The sequence below is a fragment of the Miscanthus floridulus genome, chromosome 13 (genome assembly GCF_019320115.1).
Source record: "Miscanthus floridulus cultivar M001 chromosome 13, ASM1932011v1, whole genome shotgun sequence".
In the NCBI taxonomy this organism is placed as follows: domain Eukaryota; kingdom Viridiplantae; phylum Streptophyta; class Magnoliopsida; order Poales; family Poaceae; genus Miscanthus; species Miscanthus floridulus.
In genome coordinates, this window is record NC_089592.1 from 59044964 (window position 1) to 59059294 (window position 14331).

Here is a 14331-nt window from a genome sequence, read left to right on the forward strand (position 1 = left end):
TCGGTGACGGTCTTCCGTTCCTGACAGATATCTGAACATCATCCGGGAGAAAGCCAAACGAATACCCAATCCTGCGATGTTAAGAAAATTAAGCAGCTGAGGAAAAGAAAAAAAAAAGCAATGCATATATGCTACATGTTTTCATCATGATCAGAGACGTTACCTGCATGTCTACTAAAATTTTGTGAAGTCTGAGCACGAAGGACTCAGAGAATTATGGAAGAAATGTCCCGGTGCTCATTGTAGATTCGAATGACTGGTACGTGTTCGACTTTGTGCTTGTCTGCCCCTCCCTCCTTTAAGCTTGACACCATCGCCTCCGGCATGGCAAATAAGTGAATTTCTTTGAGACTGTTTGAGGCCTTCGATGCCGTCGGGTATGGTGTTTAGCTTCTCACAAGACCTGATGGACATCTTTTGTATCTTGGGCATTGCTTCCCTGAAGCATATGTGTTCAAGATTGGTCAAGTGGTCAATCTCTAGTATCTGAAGCCTACTGAAACCTTCACTGAAGTGCAGGGAATCCCCATCGTATGCCTGAATCAGTGCAAGTTCAATCACAGGGAGAGACTGGAGCTCCTTGACTGAGTCTTCGCTCAACTTGGACCGCCGGAGCCGGATCCTCACAAGATTGCGGAGGGAGAAGATCCAGCTTCGGTAGCTTCAACAATTGACTCCTCAAGTAGAGTCGTTCAGCCTCTGAGGAGCAGGATTAAGTGAGCGGAGATCGAGGGGCTCATCCAAGGAGATCGATGATGCCGAACAAGGACAGTAGCTCAGTCATCTGGGAGACAGAGGAGCAAAGGCGTGGGCCGTCACCCTCTCTAAGCTTGACAATCCCCAACCTCTTGAGCTGTGTCATGGTTGCCGAGCTCTACTAGCATGCCATTTTCTTGTGTTGCTTCTACGTAGGTCAGCTTCTGCAGCTCCCTCAGCTGTCCTATGCCTTGAGGCAGTGTGACACCGAGCGCGTAGTAGTATGGTGGGTGCTGTCCAATATAGTACCGGTACTGCAAGAAGATGACTGGATGTTCTGCAGCCTGGAGATCCCTGGCGGAAGCTCTGAGACATACGTTCCTTTCAGGTCCAGAGTTTGCAGTTGAGTTAGCTTCTTCACCGACTTGAGCAGCTTACTGATCCTGGTGTTTCTCAGGCTCAAATATCGCAGATAGAGACCATCAGGCAACTCTTCAGGCAAGTGATCAATGGGTGCCCCCTCGAGGTCCAAGACCCTCAGCAACTTGTAACCAGAGATGGATAATAGAAAGGACGACGTGGCCGCTGAGCTTGTGCCCAACATGAATAGTGTGCGGACATTGCTTGCCTTGACGTCGCTGAGGAAGTCCTCTTTGGGATCCATCATCGAAATACGGCGCACATTCGCACCAATCCTATCAACATCTCTGGTAACTGAGACGCCGAAGTTCTCCTCTTCCGACTTATGGATGATGATCTTGCGGAACATGTCATGAACGCTGCAGCTCTTGACCTTGCCGTAGTCATAGTAGTCTGTCACCTGGACAAGGTTCCTGTTGATGAGCTCCTTGAGATACTCCTCGGTGGTGTCCTCCAGTGTCTTGCCGACTTCCTTCTGGACAAAGCCCTCCGCGATCCACAGACGGATTAGTGCAGTGCGCTTGACACAGTATGTTCTGGGGAACAGGACGAAGTAGAGGAAGCATGCCTTGAGACGGCTCGGCGGCAGGTCTTTGTATGCGAACCATAGGACAAAGGGAAGGGTGAGCTGAAGGTCCTTGGTCCTGTGCAGCTCTTCAAGAACAGCCTTCCATGCTGGCACGGCCTGTTCCTTGGTGGACATCAGCCCGCCCATGGCAACGAGCAGGAGGGGCAGGCCATGGCACTCACGAACGATCTCCTCCAGCTCCGGAGGGTGGGTCGACCAGAAAGCTCCGTGACGGAAGAGCCGCAGGGAGTCATCGCGGTCGAGTGGGCTGTGTTTGAGGACCTGCACTGCACGGCCGACGCCCACCGGCACTGGCTCCCAATATCAGGCACACGGGAGGACACCATGATCCGGCTCCCGAGGCCATTGTCCGGCAGCGCGACGCTCAGGTAATCCCAGACGTCGGAGCTCCACAAGTCATCCAGGACAACCAGGTATGGCTTGTTACTCAAGTAGCGGCCCACCGTGTCAGCCAGCTGCATCTCCATGGAGTCAGCATTGGCAGGCATCTCCGGCCTCTCCAGGAAGACTTGTAGCATTATTCGTTTGAGAACAGCAGCTGAGAAAGCTGCACCGACGGTGACCCATGCATGACAGCGGAACCGGCCCCTCACCTGGGGCTCATTGTAGACACTCCTCACGAGAGTGGTCTTGCCAACGCCGGCCGTGCCCACGACAGAAACCACTGTGAGCCCTGGCACAGCACCCAACGGCCACAGTTTTACCTTCTCCTGGCTTGAGTCGACGCCCAGCGCCTCGACTTCCAAGAAGAGTGTCAAGGGCCTCAGACCCTCGGGTAGCTGGACCTCGACTACGTAACTCGTAGTCGCGACCCGTCTTCTCCGGCGAGATTTTGCCCCTCTGCTGTAGGCTTAGGTTTTGGAGAGAAAGAGATTAGGGAATAATTCTTGCTTGCCTTCTTCCTCAATGTCTCGGTTACAATATATGGCCTAAGGCCTCCAACTGATGTGAACCATTTGTTCCTAGAATTAGGGAATAAAAATAGCAACTAATCCAAAATAGCAACTAATCATATTTTCCTCCTAGCCACTGGTGAGTGGCCCGTCCTGGTCCTCCCGCGCGCGATCAGCGCGTGCCGCGGCGCATCGCACATCTCTGGTGCGTCGGCGCCTGGTGTAGGTCCGGCCCCACATGACATCTCTCCCCCCTAGAGAGCCAGCTCATCCTCGAGCTGGAACGCCGGATAGCGCTCCCGGAAGGTGTCGAGGTCCTCCCATGTCGCTGAAGCCGCAGTCTCGCCCTTCCAGTGGACTAGCACTTGTTGGACGCCACGTGCAAGACGTGAGCGCACGACGCGCTCGGGCTCGGGCTCGATAGCGCCGTGGTGAATGGCCAGCAGGGCAGGTGGAGCAGCCGGTACTGGCCCAATGAACTTCTTGAGGAGCCCCACGTGAAACACATCATGCAGTTTGGCGCGTGGAGGAAGCTCGAGGCGGACGGCGACGGGGTTGATAAGCTCAACGACGCGGTACGACCCGAAGAAGCGGGGCTTCAGTTTGCCCTTGGTGACTTGGGGCAAGGAAGCCGGGGCACGATGACGAAGACGAAGGAGCACCATGTCGCCCACTGCATAAGAAACCGGGCGGGGGCGTGTCCCGCAACGACGTCTGGTAGGCCGTGTTGTAGTCGTACTCCGCCCACGGAAGCCAGCGGACCCATTGCCGAGGCCGGTCACCGGTAAAACAACGGAGGTACATGACGATGACGCGGTTGGCCGCCTCGGTCTGGCCATCGGCCTAGGGGTGGAAGGCAGTAGTCATGTGCAACTTGGTGCCCATGAGCCGCAGGAGTTCCCTCCAGAACGTGGAGGTGAACACGGGGTCCCGGTCCGACACCATGGACTGGGGAACACCGTGGAGCCGAACAATGTCCGCGAAGAATGCCTGCGCCACGGACTCTGCAGTATAGGGGTGAGCCAACGGGATGAAGTGACAATACTTGCTGAAGCGGTCCACGACCGTGAGGATCACCGACTTCCCACCCACGCGAGGGAGGGCCTCCACGAAGTCAAGGCCGATGTCCGCCTAGACTGTCGTCGGTACCGGCAGGGGCAGGAGCAGGCCGGCGGGGTGGAGGTGCTCGGACTTGTACCGCTGGCACGTGTCACACGCGCGGACGAAGTCCTAGACCACACGGCGCATGTCGGGGAAGTGGAAATCACGGCGTAGTCGATGCAGAATGCGCTGCACCCCCTCATGGCCGTCCTCGTGTATGGCAACCAACACCTCCTAGAGCAGCGGGGATGATGGCGGAATGTAGAGCCTAGAGTCAGAAGTGACCATGCCGTCGCATAGGCCCCAAGGCGCTGCCCGGGAACCAGCCAGAATCGCGTCACGGGTGGCGATGAGGGCGGGATCCGTGGCCTGGGCTTGACGAAGGCGCTCGATGTAGTCGAAGCAGGGTGCCGAGACGGCTAGCACCGCCCCCTCCGTGTCGCGGCGTGACAGGGCGTCAGCCACCGTGTTGGAGGCGCCCGGCTTGTATTCCACCTTGAAGTCGAAGCCGAGGAGCTTGCCCACCCAGTGGTGCTGCGGGATGGTCGCCAGGCGCTGGTCGAGGAGGTACTTGAGGCTGTAGTGGTCGGTGCGCACCACGAACCGGCGTCCCCAGAGGTATGGCCGCCAATGGCGAATGGCGAGGACGAGGCCGATCAGCTCCCGTTTGTAAGCGGCGAGAGCTCGGTGACGAGGTGCCACAGGCCGGCTAAAGAAGGTCAGCGGATGCTTGTCCTGTAGGAGCACCACGCGCGAACCCGTGCGTGGAAGCGTCGCACTCGACGACGAACGTCCTATCGAAGGCCGGCAGAGCGAGGACCGGTGCGGAGGTGACGGCGTGCTTGAGCGCCTATAACGCTGCGGCGGCCTCCTCAGTCCAACGAAAGCCATCCTTCTTGGTGAGGGACGTGAGGGGCGCGGCAATGGTGCCGTAGTCGTGGACGAACTTGCGGTAGTAGCCCGCCAAGCCAAGGAAGCCACGGACCGCACGCGCCGAGCGTGGCTGGGGCCAGTCCAAGACTGCCTATACCTTGGCCGGGTCCATGGCAACGCCTGTCGCGCTGATGACGTGGCCGAGGTAGGAGATGGAGTCGATGCCGAAAGCGCACTTTGAGAGCTTGATGAAGAGGCGGTGCTGTCGGAGCACGAGGAGCATGGTACGGAGGTGGCGCAGGTGATCCACCCAAGTGGAGCTGTAGATGAGTATGTCATCAAAAAACACAAGGACAAACCAGCAGAGGAAGATGCGCAGGATGTCGTTCATCAGGGCCTGGAACGTGGCGGGAGCGTTGCATAGCCCGAAAGGCATCACCAGGAACTCGTAGAGGCCGTCATGCGTGCGGAACGCTGTCTTGGCGATGTCGGCAGGACTCATGTGGACCTGGTGGTAGCCCGAGCGGAGGTCCAGCTTGGTGAAGAATTTGGCGCCGTGTAGCTCGTCCAGCAGCTCATCAACCACCGGGATCGGGTATGCGTCCTTGACGGTGATGGCGTTGATGGCTCTGTAGTCGACGCAGAAGCGCCATGACCCGTCGGCCTTCTTGACGAGGAGGACCAGGGACGAGAATGCCGAAGTGCTACGGCGGATGAGCCCTTGGTCCATCATGGCGGCGCATTGCCGCTCCAACTCGTCCTTGTGCGCAACCGGGTACCGGTAAGGGCGAACGACCACCGGTGGGGCGCCCGGCAGAAGATTGATGGCGTGGTCGTGGCCACGCTAGGGCGGTAGTCTGTGGGGCTCTACGAACACGTCGGCGAAGGAGGCCAGGACAGCGTCGAGCAGCAGGTGGCCCTCGGCTGGTGCACTAGAGGCCGGCGCACCCGAGCTGGTCGTGGCGAGGGCAGGCCCGTCCGGCCCCGCGACGCCCTTCCAGCAGGTCGCCGTACCTTGTCGTGTGAAGGACAGAGTATCGGCGGCAAAGTCCCAGGTGAGGGGGCCCAGGCTAGTCATCCACTGGGTCCCCAACACCAAGTCGTAGCCCGCCAGCGGCATGACGAAGAGGTCCGTGGCGAACTGGTCACCCTCGATGGTGATCGCGGCGCGACGAAGGACGCCGGTGCAGAAGACACGCTCGCCATTGGCCACTGTCGCGGTGAGGCATGGGCGACTCTGAAGGGGCAGCCCGGTCTGCTGCGCGGCACCCTCCGATATGAAGTTGTGCGTCGAGCCGGTGTCGAAGAGGGCGATCAGGGGCACGCCCGCCACCACCACGCGGAACTGGAGAGTGTCGTGTGCGTGGACACCCGCCACGGCGTGGAGGGAGTAGGCCGGTGACTCCACCGTCTGGTCATCCTCCGCGGCATCGCCGTCCTCGGCGTCATCATCCTCCAATGCGCTCTCCAGGAGGAAGAGGCGCTTGCACACCTTGTTGTGTCCGCGGGTGTACTTGTCATCGCAGTTGTAGCAGAGGCCCAGGCGGCGGCGCTCCTCCTGCTCCGTGGCTGAGAGGCGCTTGATCTGACGCCCCTCGACGTTGACCGTGGCCGGGGCGGCAGGCTTGGCAGCCGGGCCTGCCGTTAGGACCAAACGTTGTGCCTGGGCAGGGAGGGGCGCCCTGGGAGAGTGCCGGCCTTGTGGAGCCGCGGCGGCGGTGTACTGTTTGCGCAACTCCATCTGCCGCGCCAAGCTCATGGCGGCCGCGAGGGACTACGGGTTCTGGACTTGCACGTCCAGGCTAAGCGGCGGCAGGAGCCCTCCCGTGAAGAGCTGGATGCGCTGCGCCTCCACGAGCGGCCCGACACGCGGCAGGAGGGCCCGGAAGCGGTCCTGATATTCCGCCACGGTGCCCGTGCGCCGGCAATCCGCCAACTCGAACAGTGGGGCAGAGCGTAGCGGCGGGCCGTATCGCAGATTCAACAACTCAGTGAAACACCGCCAGGAAGGCGTGCCCTCATCTTGCTGGACCTGCATATACCACATTTGGGCGCCCTCCTCAAGATTATACAACACCATCCATACCTTCTCCTCCTCCATTATGCGCTGCTGGTGGAAGTAGGATTCGCAGCGGTTGATGAAGATCAGCGGATCGGACTTGCCATCGTACCGCGGAAAGTCCATCTTTTGGAACTTCGGAGGCCGATCTTGATGGTGTTCGCCGGAGTGTTTGCTGCCCGACGATGGGCCAGTGGAGAGGGCGGCGATCACCTTGGCGTTGGCCTCCGTGGTGGCCTGGAGGGTCTCGATGGCGGCGGCTAGGGCCTTGACGGATGCCGGAGGTTGGCGTCGTTGTCCCCCATGGTGGCTGGACCCGAAGCGGCTGAGGATGATGCAGTGGGGGCTGGTGCGGCGGCTGGAGATGGTGAAGGCGCGGCAGCTGCTGGTGGTGATGAAGAGGATGCGGCGGCTGTGGGAGAGGCGGGACGGAACGACGAGGATCGCCGGGATCGTGATACCAGGTTGTCAAGGGCCTCAAACCCTCGGGTAGCTGGACCTCGACTACGTAACTCATAGTCGCGACCCGTCTTCTCTGGCGAGGTTTTGCCCCTCTGCCGTAGGCTTAGGTTTTGGAGAGAAAGAGATTAGGGAATAATTCTTGCTTGCCTTCTTCCTCAATGTCTCGGTTACAATATATGGCCTAAGGCCTCCAACTGACGTGAGCCATTTGTTCCTAGAATTAGGGAATAAAAATAGCAACTAATCCAAAATAGCAACTAATCCTATTTTCCTCCTAGCCACTGGTGAGTGGCCCGTCCTCGTCCTCCCGCGCGCGATCAGCGCGTGCCGCGGCGCGTCGCACATCTCTGGTGCGTCGGCGCCTGGTGTAGGTCCGGCCCCACATGACAGAGAGAGGGTCCAGCTGCCGGTCATCCATCCGGTACTGTGTGGCATTCGCCGGGGACTCCCTGTCGTCCAGGTTGGTGAGGAGTGACAACCTTAGCTTGATGGTATCTATGCGGGAGTTGATATGCTTGACTTGCTTGGCCATCCGGCGGCGAGCAAAAAAGATGTTGATTGCCGGCGCTATCATGGATAGGCTGCTGCTGCTGCTGGAGCTGGAGCTGGTCTCTTCCAGCATGTCTTCCACGTCACGGCTAATCTCTGTCACCTGCTGCACCTACTTTTTGATGACGTCCCCAGCACCATTCACAATGCTTGGGTCAGTCAGCTCGGCGTTCACCGACCAGAAAGGCTCCATAACCCTGTCCTTGTTCCCCCATGGCATCCTGCGGAGCATCTCTTGCTTGCTGGAGGGCAAGGCGATCAGCCTCTGCTGAGGCGAGTGCTCAGCCATCTCCGCCATGGTTCCTCCTGCTCCACGGCACACCGGACAATAAGACTCGATAGGAAGCCAAGAGAAGCACATGAAAAACACAAATAGGGTTGAGAGAAAATGGTACCAGTCAATTGACTGTATGCCGACCGGTGCTGGAGAAGTTACATCGCTACAAGGAAGCAAATACTAGTGGAAGTTGTTCATCAGGAAGATGCTGAGGTTGAAGCAAGCTGTAGGCCAAACAATTGAGTGCATCAGAAAAAAATTAATCCAATAATAGGAAATACATGCAAATAAAAAATTTGGGCCATGGTTGGAGAGAAGGGAAATTGAGTTCTCTAGTCCAAAAAATGCATAGCAATCCCACTTTTCCAAACATGCATCCAGGAGAAGATTATGCCACTCATTGCCATCCCTACTAAATAGAACTTGCTAGCAATAACCACCTATCACCTTGACACCTTTTTTTAGAGAAAATGTGTCCAAACAGGTATAATAGAACTTATTCACAAGGTACCTGGTTTCAGTATTTCATTTCTTTCATTTTGTAACATTATGAAAAGCAAAGGCCAGTACATCTTTTTTTCCTTGATTGAATATGTAGGAGAGCTACGTATCATATCATTAGAGAAGAAAATAAGCAGTGCATCATATCATTCTCAACCTCAATCAAACAGAATTCTCTCTTTTTTCCTGTTGGCATTCTTTAAGGACAGACAGTTTCTTGTTTTTAGACAAGACGGTGGCACAAGTTATCATTCAGAATTTTTAAAGTTGTGCTTATGTACACATCCCAATTCAAGACGAAGCTTGAAGCCAAATTTGCTGCCCTTCAGACGAAACTTGAAGTTGGCCAACTCAAGTTTTCAACACTTCTAAGGCATGATAATAAGAAACTACACGAAAGTAATAGGGTAGTCAGTCTCAGGAAGTACATGGTTCGGAGAAGGCCATGCTTTGATCGTGTTCGTCCAGGTGGATAAGCTTGGCTGCTCCCGCTACAGAAAGAGGACCACGAGAAGGTAGAGTTGTGTGATAGACAGAAAGGAGGTTAATGGAGCTTGTGGACATGAGAAAAGAACATAGCCAAGGCACTATGGTGCTATATGCTTCTCAGCTTCGTAAGTGCAGATATATGCATGCAAGAGCATCATAGGCAGCAGGTGTACTGAAGGAGTGAAGGTTGCATCACAAAAGCTGGCCTACATATGCTAAAATACTCATGCCAAGTTGGTAGTAATATATGAATACTGTTGCCTGCAGAACAAAAAGAATGCAGAGAAGAGACGTAACATTTCCTTTAGATGAATTATTGCCCTAAAGTCAGAGGTAGCAGTGATGCAAGATTATGGAGGTGGACCGCGCTTGAGGACATGGTCTTGGATTTTATATATATATATATATATATATATATATATATATATATATATATATATATATATATATATATATTAAAAAAAAGAAATTGTCCACTATTGGTTGTCCTCCCTATTAGGAAGTATATATGTGTATTAGGAAGCTTGTTCATTCCTTTCATGTACACTGATTGTATTCCATATATATCAAGCCCCCCTCATTAGCGGTGAGGTGTTTTTCCCATATCCTTTCTACATGGTATCAGCTAATTAGATCCTGAGCCTTCTCCTTTCTCCCTGCGCCCTCTTCCCCTTCCTCCCTGCGCCTTCCCCTCCTCTTCTGGCCTGCTGTGCCATGGCCACCGCCCCCACAGCCCCTGCTGTTGGTCATGTGCCGCCTCCTGCAGCCAATGGTGGCACCTCTGTGCCGCCCACTACCACCGGCAGTTTCTCTGGTGTTCCTATCGGCGCCACGCCCGACAGCGATGGCTTCATCTCCCCTACCGTCCAACCATATGCCACTGTCAACGTCAAGTCCCATATTCCCGTGACGCTGACGATGAAGTCTACTGCCTACTCCAGATGGGCGTCCTACTTCAAGTCTTTGTGCGGCAAGTTCGGCCTCTGGTCGCACATCGATGGCACGATGCCACCTCGCCCCCAGGATCCTGCTTGGGATCAGGCGGACTGCTGCGTCCGCTCCTGGTTCTTTGGCTCCATCGACGACTCCGTCCTCGACCTCACCATGACCGACGACAACCAGACCGCCCGAGACCTCTGGCTCGCCATTGAGGGCCTCTTCCGCGCCAACAGGCAGTCCCGGGCGATCTTCCTCAGCCATGATTTCCACTCCATGACGCAGGGCGACTCCACCATCGCCGAGTATTGCGGCCGCATGAAGACCCTCGCCGATGGCCTCCGCGACGTCGGTCATCCCATTCAGGACTCGTAGCTTGTCCTGAACCTCCTCCGCGGCCTCAACCCCTGCTTCACCACCATAGCCGACGACATCGCCAACTCCGCCACCGGCTTCCCGTCCTTCAACTAGGCACGGGACATGCTGGCTCTGAAGGAACTTCGCCTCGCTAACGAGGAGAAGGTCTCCAACTCCACCACCCTACTTGCCGGCCATGCTTCGTCCTCCTCCGGCTGTCTAGGCGGGTGTTGCCCACCTGCTGGACCTGTTCTGCCCGGTGGTGGCCGCAGCCACAGCGGCGGCCGCACCAACAAGAAGCGGTGGCAGCAAAAGAAGGGCGGCGGCAGCGGCTTCCAGGCCCCATCCGGCAATCCTCGCCCCACCGGACCGTGGTTCTGTTTTAGTCCTGGTTGCAACTCCTACAGCGCTCCAGGTTTCCAGCCGGCCGGCAGTCAGGGTAGTGGGGGCTGGCGCCCCTAGTCTTCTAGGCCAACCCCCGCAGGCCCACGCTGATTACGTCCCCGCCTAGGTGCCCCCTTAGGCGCCCACCTAGGATCAAGCAGGACTCGTCGCTGCCTTGAACCAGATGGCGCTGCACAATGGTGGCTAGGTCGTTGACTCAGGAGCCTCCGGTCACATGTCATCTACGGATGGTATTCTTCTTTCCCGCCTCCCTCCATCTCACTCCTCCATTACTGTAGGTAATGAACACACCCTTCCAGTCATGTGCCGTGGCAACTCTACCCTCAGCACCCTCACCTCCAGTTTTCAGCTTAACATCCTTGTTGTCCCTTCATTAATTCGTAATCTGATTTCTGTTCGTCAGTTTACTAAAGATAATAACTGCACCATAGAGTTTGACGCTTTGGTTTCTGTGTCAAGGATTTTCCGACCAGACGCGAGATTCTTCGCTGCAATAGCACCGATGATCTTTACACCATTCCTCTAGCTGCCAGCTCTACAGCACCCCACGCCGGTCTCGCCATCTCATCCAGTTTGTGGCATCTCCGTCTCGGTCATCCCGGTCCTGCTGCCATCACTACACTTAGACAGCGAGCATCAATTTCTTGTAATAAAGACAGTCACACTCTATGTCATTCATGTCAATTAGAAAAACATGTACGGTTACCTTTCTCTAATTCCAACTCTCACAGTTCCACTCCTTTTGAGTTAGTCCATTATGATGTTTGGACTTCTCCAGTACCTAGTATTTCTGGTTACCACTACTACCTTGTCATTTTGGATGATTTCTCCCATTTTTGCTGGATGACTCCTCTTGTTCACAAATCTGAAGTCACCAAACACATCACAGACTTCTATGCATATGCCCCTACACAGTTCAGTCTTCCCGTTCACAGCATCCAAGCTAACAATGGAACCGAGTTTGTCAATAAGACTCTCACATCTTTTTTGACTTCTCGGGGCATCCACCTACGCCTCTCCTGTCCCTACACCTCTCCTCAAAATGGAAAAGTTGAGCGTGTCCTCCGCACCCTTAATAATGTCACTCGCACCCGGTTGATTCATGCCTCCATGGCCACCCCATACTGGGCCGAGGCACTCGCCACCGCCACCTATCTTCTGAACAGGCGCCCTTGTTCTGCTATTCAGAATAACATTCCCTACCAACTACTCTATTCCCAGCCCCCCGAATACTCTCACTTGCATGTATTTGGTTGTCTGTGCTATCCTAATCTCTCTGCCACGGCATGCCATAAGCTTGCTTCTCGATCTACAGCCTATGTCTTCCTTGGTTACCCTTCATCCCACAAAGCGTACCGCTGCCTTGACCTATCCACCCGTCGCGTCATCATATCTCGCCATGTTGTCTTTGACGAGTCCGTTTTTCCTTTCTCCTCCCACCCTACTCACCCGTCATAGCTTGACTTCCTATTGTCGAGCCTCTCTACTGCTCCTACTCTTGCTTCGGTCGCTCCGTCCTCGGACGTTGCGCAGCCGCGGCCATCACCCGTTGTTTTGCAGGAACTTCCTGACGATGATCCCGCCATTCTGATACGTGGTCCAGTAGTGTACCACGCTCCGTCTGCGGGTGAGACGCCGCCCTCTTCCTCCACTGCAGAACCAGCCCGCTTGGACGTCGTCCCTACTCCTACAGTTGGGGGCTCCACCGGCCGCCTGACGCCTACCAGACCGCTGGTGCCACCCCTGCCTCATCACTACACCAGGCGGCCATCGGCGGCTGCGGCATCTGCCTCGGCACCTCCTGCAGCACCACCCATGGTCTTGGCACCAGCAGCCCCAGCGCCCACACCTCTGCTGCCGCCACCTGCGCCTACAGCACCTCAGGCGCCCACAGTCCTGGCACCGTTGCCACCTCCTACTCCTACACGGCCTATCACTCGGACTGTGACGGGGCCATTCCGCGGGTGTCCTACCAGGGCTTGATGGCTTCGCCATCGTCGCCCTCTCCGCTTCCGGCAAACTATCGCAGTGCTCTGGCTGATACCAACTAGCGTGCTGCCATAGTCGACGAGTTCCAGGCTCTGATGGACAACGACACTTGGCGTCTCGTCCCATGACCGCATGGTGCCAATGTCGTGTCAGGCAAGTGGATCTTTCGGCATAAATACCATGCTGATGGGTCACTCGCCCGGCACAAGGCGCGCTGGGTGGTCCGAGGCTTCTCCTAGCACCACGGCATCGACTACGATGAAACCTTCAGTTCGGTTGTCAAACCAGCGACAATACGGACCGTCCTCAGCATCACTGCTTCTCGCGCCTAGCCGATCCACCAGCTGGACATGAAGAATGCATTTCTCCATGGCCATCTTGCTGAGACTGTCTACTGCCAGTAGCCTCCCGGCTTCATTGACCCCGCCACTCCAGATCACATCTATCTCCTCCAGAAGTCCTTGTATGGACTAAAGCAGGCACCAAGGGTGTGGTACCAGCGGTTTGCCTCCTACATTCGACAGCTCGGCTTCGTCGCCTCTGTCTCTGACACGTCCCTCTTTGTCTACAAAGAGGGGCCGAGCATCGCCTATCTGGTGCTATATGTTGATGACATCGTCCTCACCGCGTCATCCATGACTCTTCTCTAGCACATCATGGGCCGCCTGCACTCCGAGTTTGCCATGACAGATCTTGGAGCCCTGCATCACTTCCTCGGCATCTCAGTGACGCGTTCTTCCCAGGGTCTATTCCTGTCTTAGTGACAGTATGCCCTGGATCTTCTTCAGCGTGCTGGCATGGCTGAGTGTCACTCTACAGCGACTCCCGTTGACACTCATGCCAAGCTCTCGGCACAGGACGACGCCAAGCTCTAGGACGGCTCTAAGTACCGAAGCCTTGCTGGGGCCCTTCAATACCTCACCCTGACTAGACCAGATTTGGCATATGTGGTTCAGCAGGTGTGCCTCTTCATGCATGATCCGCGGGAGCCCCATATGGCCCTAATCAAGCGCATCCTGTGCTATGTGAAGGGCACACTCTCCTCCGGACTTCACATCGGCACAGGCTTTGTTCAGTCTCTGACTGCCTACTCCAACGCCGACTGGGCTGGCTGCCCGGACTCTCGATGCTCCACCCCTGGCTTCTGCGTCTACCTCAGCGACAACCTAGTGTCTTGGTCCTCCAAGTGCCAGACCACGGTGTCTCGATCCAGTGCTGAGGCGGAGTATCGTGCTGTAGCTCATGCTGTGGCCGAATGTTGCTGGCTGCGCCAACTTCTCTAGGAGCTTCATGTCCCGCTCGCTTCGGCCACTGTTGTCTACTATGATAATGTGAGTGCAGTATACATGACAGCCAATCCGGTACATCATCAGCGCACGAAGCACATCGAGATTGACATCCACTTCGTCCGTGAGAAGGTGGCCTTGGGTGAGGTCCGGGTCCTCCATGTGCCGTTGAAGGGTCAAGATGGCGACTAGAGGGGGGGTAAATAGTCTTTTCTAAAATTAATCGCGTCGGCTAACCGATACAAATGCGGAATTAAAACTATCGGTCTAGCCAAGACTATACCCCACTATATATATTCACTAGCACCTTGCAAAGATAACAATTATGCAACAAAGGTGCCGGGCTAGTTAGAGCTCTCCTAAACAATTCTAGGAGCAAGGTTACACAAACCTATGCCACTAGTACTTTAAGCAACAAGGAAGCTCCTACACATGCTAGTAAGCAAAAG

The 14331-nt window shown here is 55.8% G+C and overlaps 2 protein-coding genes and 1 pseudogene across 2 annotated transcripts; 2 read left to right on the forward strand and 1 right to left on the reverse strand.

Moving 5' to 3' along the window:
- Positions 1-31: 31 nt before the first annotated feature.
- Positions 32-7940, reverse strand: LOC136501092 (disease resistance protein RPM1-like; annotated as a pseudogene).
- A 1683-nt stretch (positions 7941-9623) lies between these two features.
- LOC136499885 (uncharacterized) lies at positions 9624-10220 on the forward strand. Its single transcript, XM_066495383.1, has one exon. The coding sequence runs from the start codon at positions 9624-9626 to the stop codon at positions 10218-10220; it is 597 nt and encodes a 198-aa protein (XP_066351480.1).
- A 3371-nt stretch (positions 10221-13591) lies between these two features.
- LOC136499886 (uncharacterized mitochondrial protein AtMg00810-like) lies at positions 13592-14074 on the forward strand. The gene is made up of 2 exons (XM_066495384.1): positions 13592-13853; positions 13950-14074. Exons 1-2 carry the CDS (start codon positions 13592-13594, stop codon positions 14072-14074), a joined length of 387 nt encoding a protein of 128 aa, XP_066351481.1.
- The last annotated feature ends 257 nt before the right edge of the window (positions 14075-14331 follow it).

Excerpts from the sequence above, each read along its gene's own strand:
- LOC136499886 (XM_066495384.1), top strand. The coding sequence starts at position 13,592 with ATGGCCCTAATCAAGCGCATCCTGTGCTATGTGAAGGGCACACTCTCC. Across the intron at positions 13,854-13,949 it reads AGCTCATGCTGTGGCCGAAT|CCAATCCGGTACATCATCAG; the intron begins GTTGCTGGCTGC and ends TATACATGACAG.
- LOC136499885 (XM_066495383.1), top strand. The coding sequence starts at position 9,624 with ATGGCCACCGCCCCCACAGCCCCTGCTGTTGGTCATGTGCCGCCTCCT.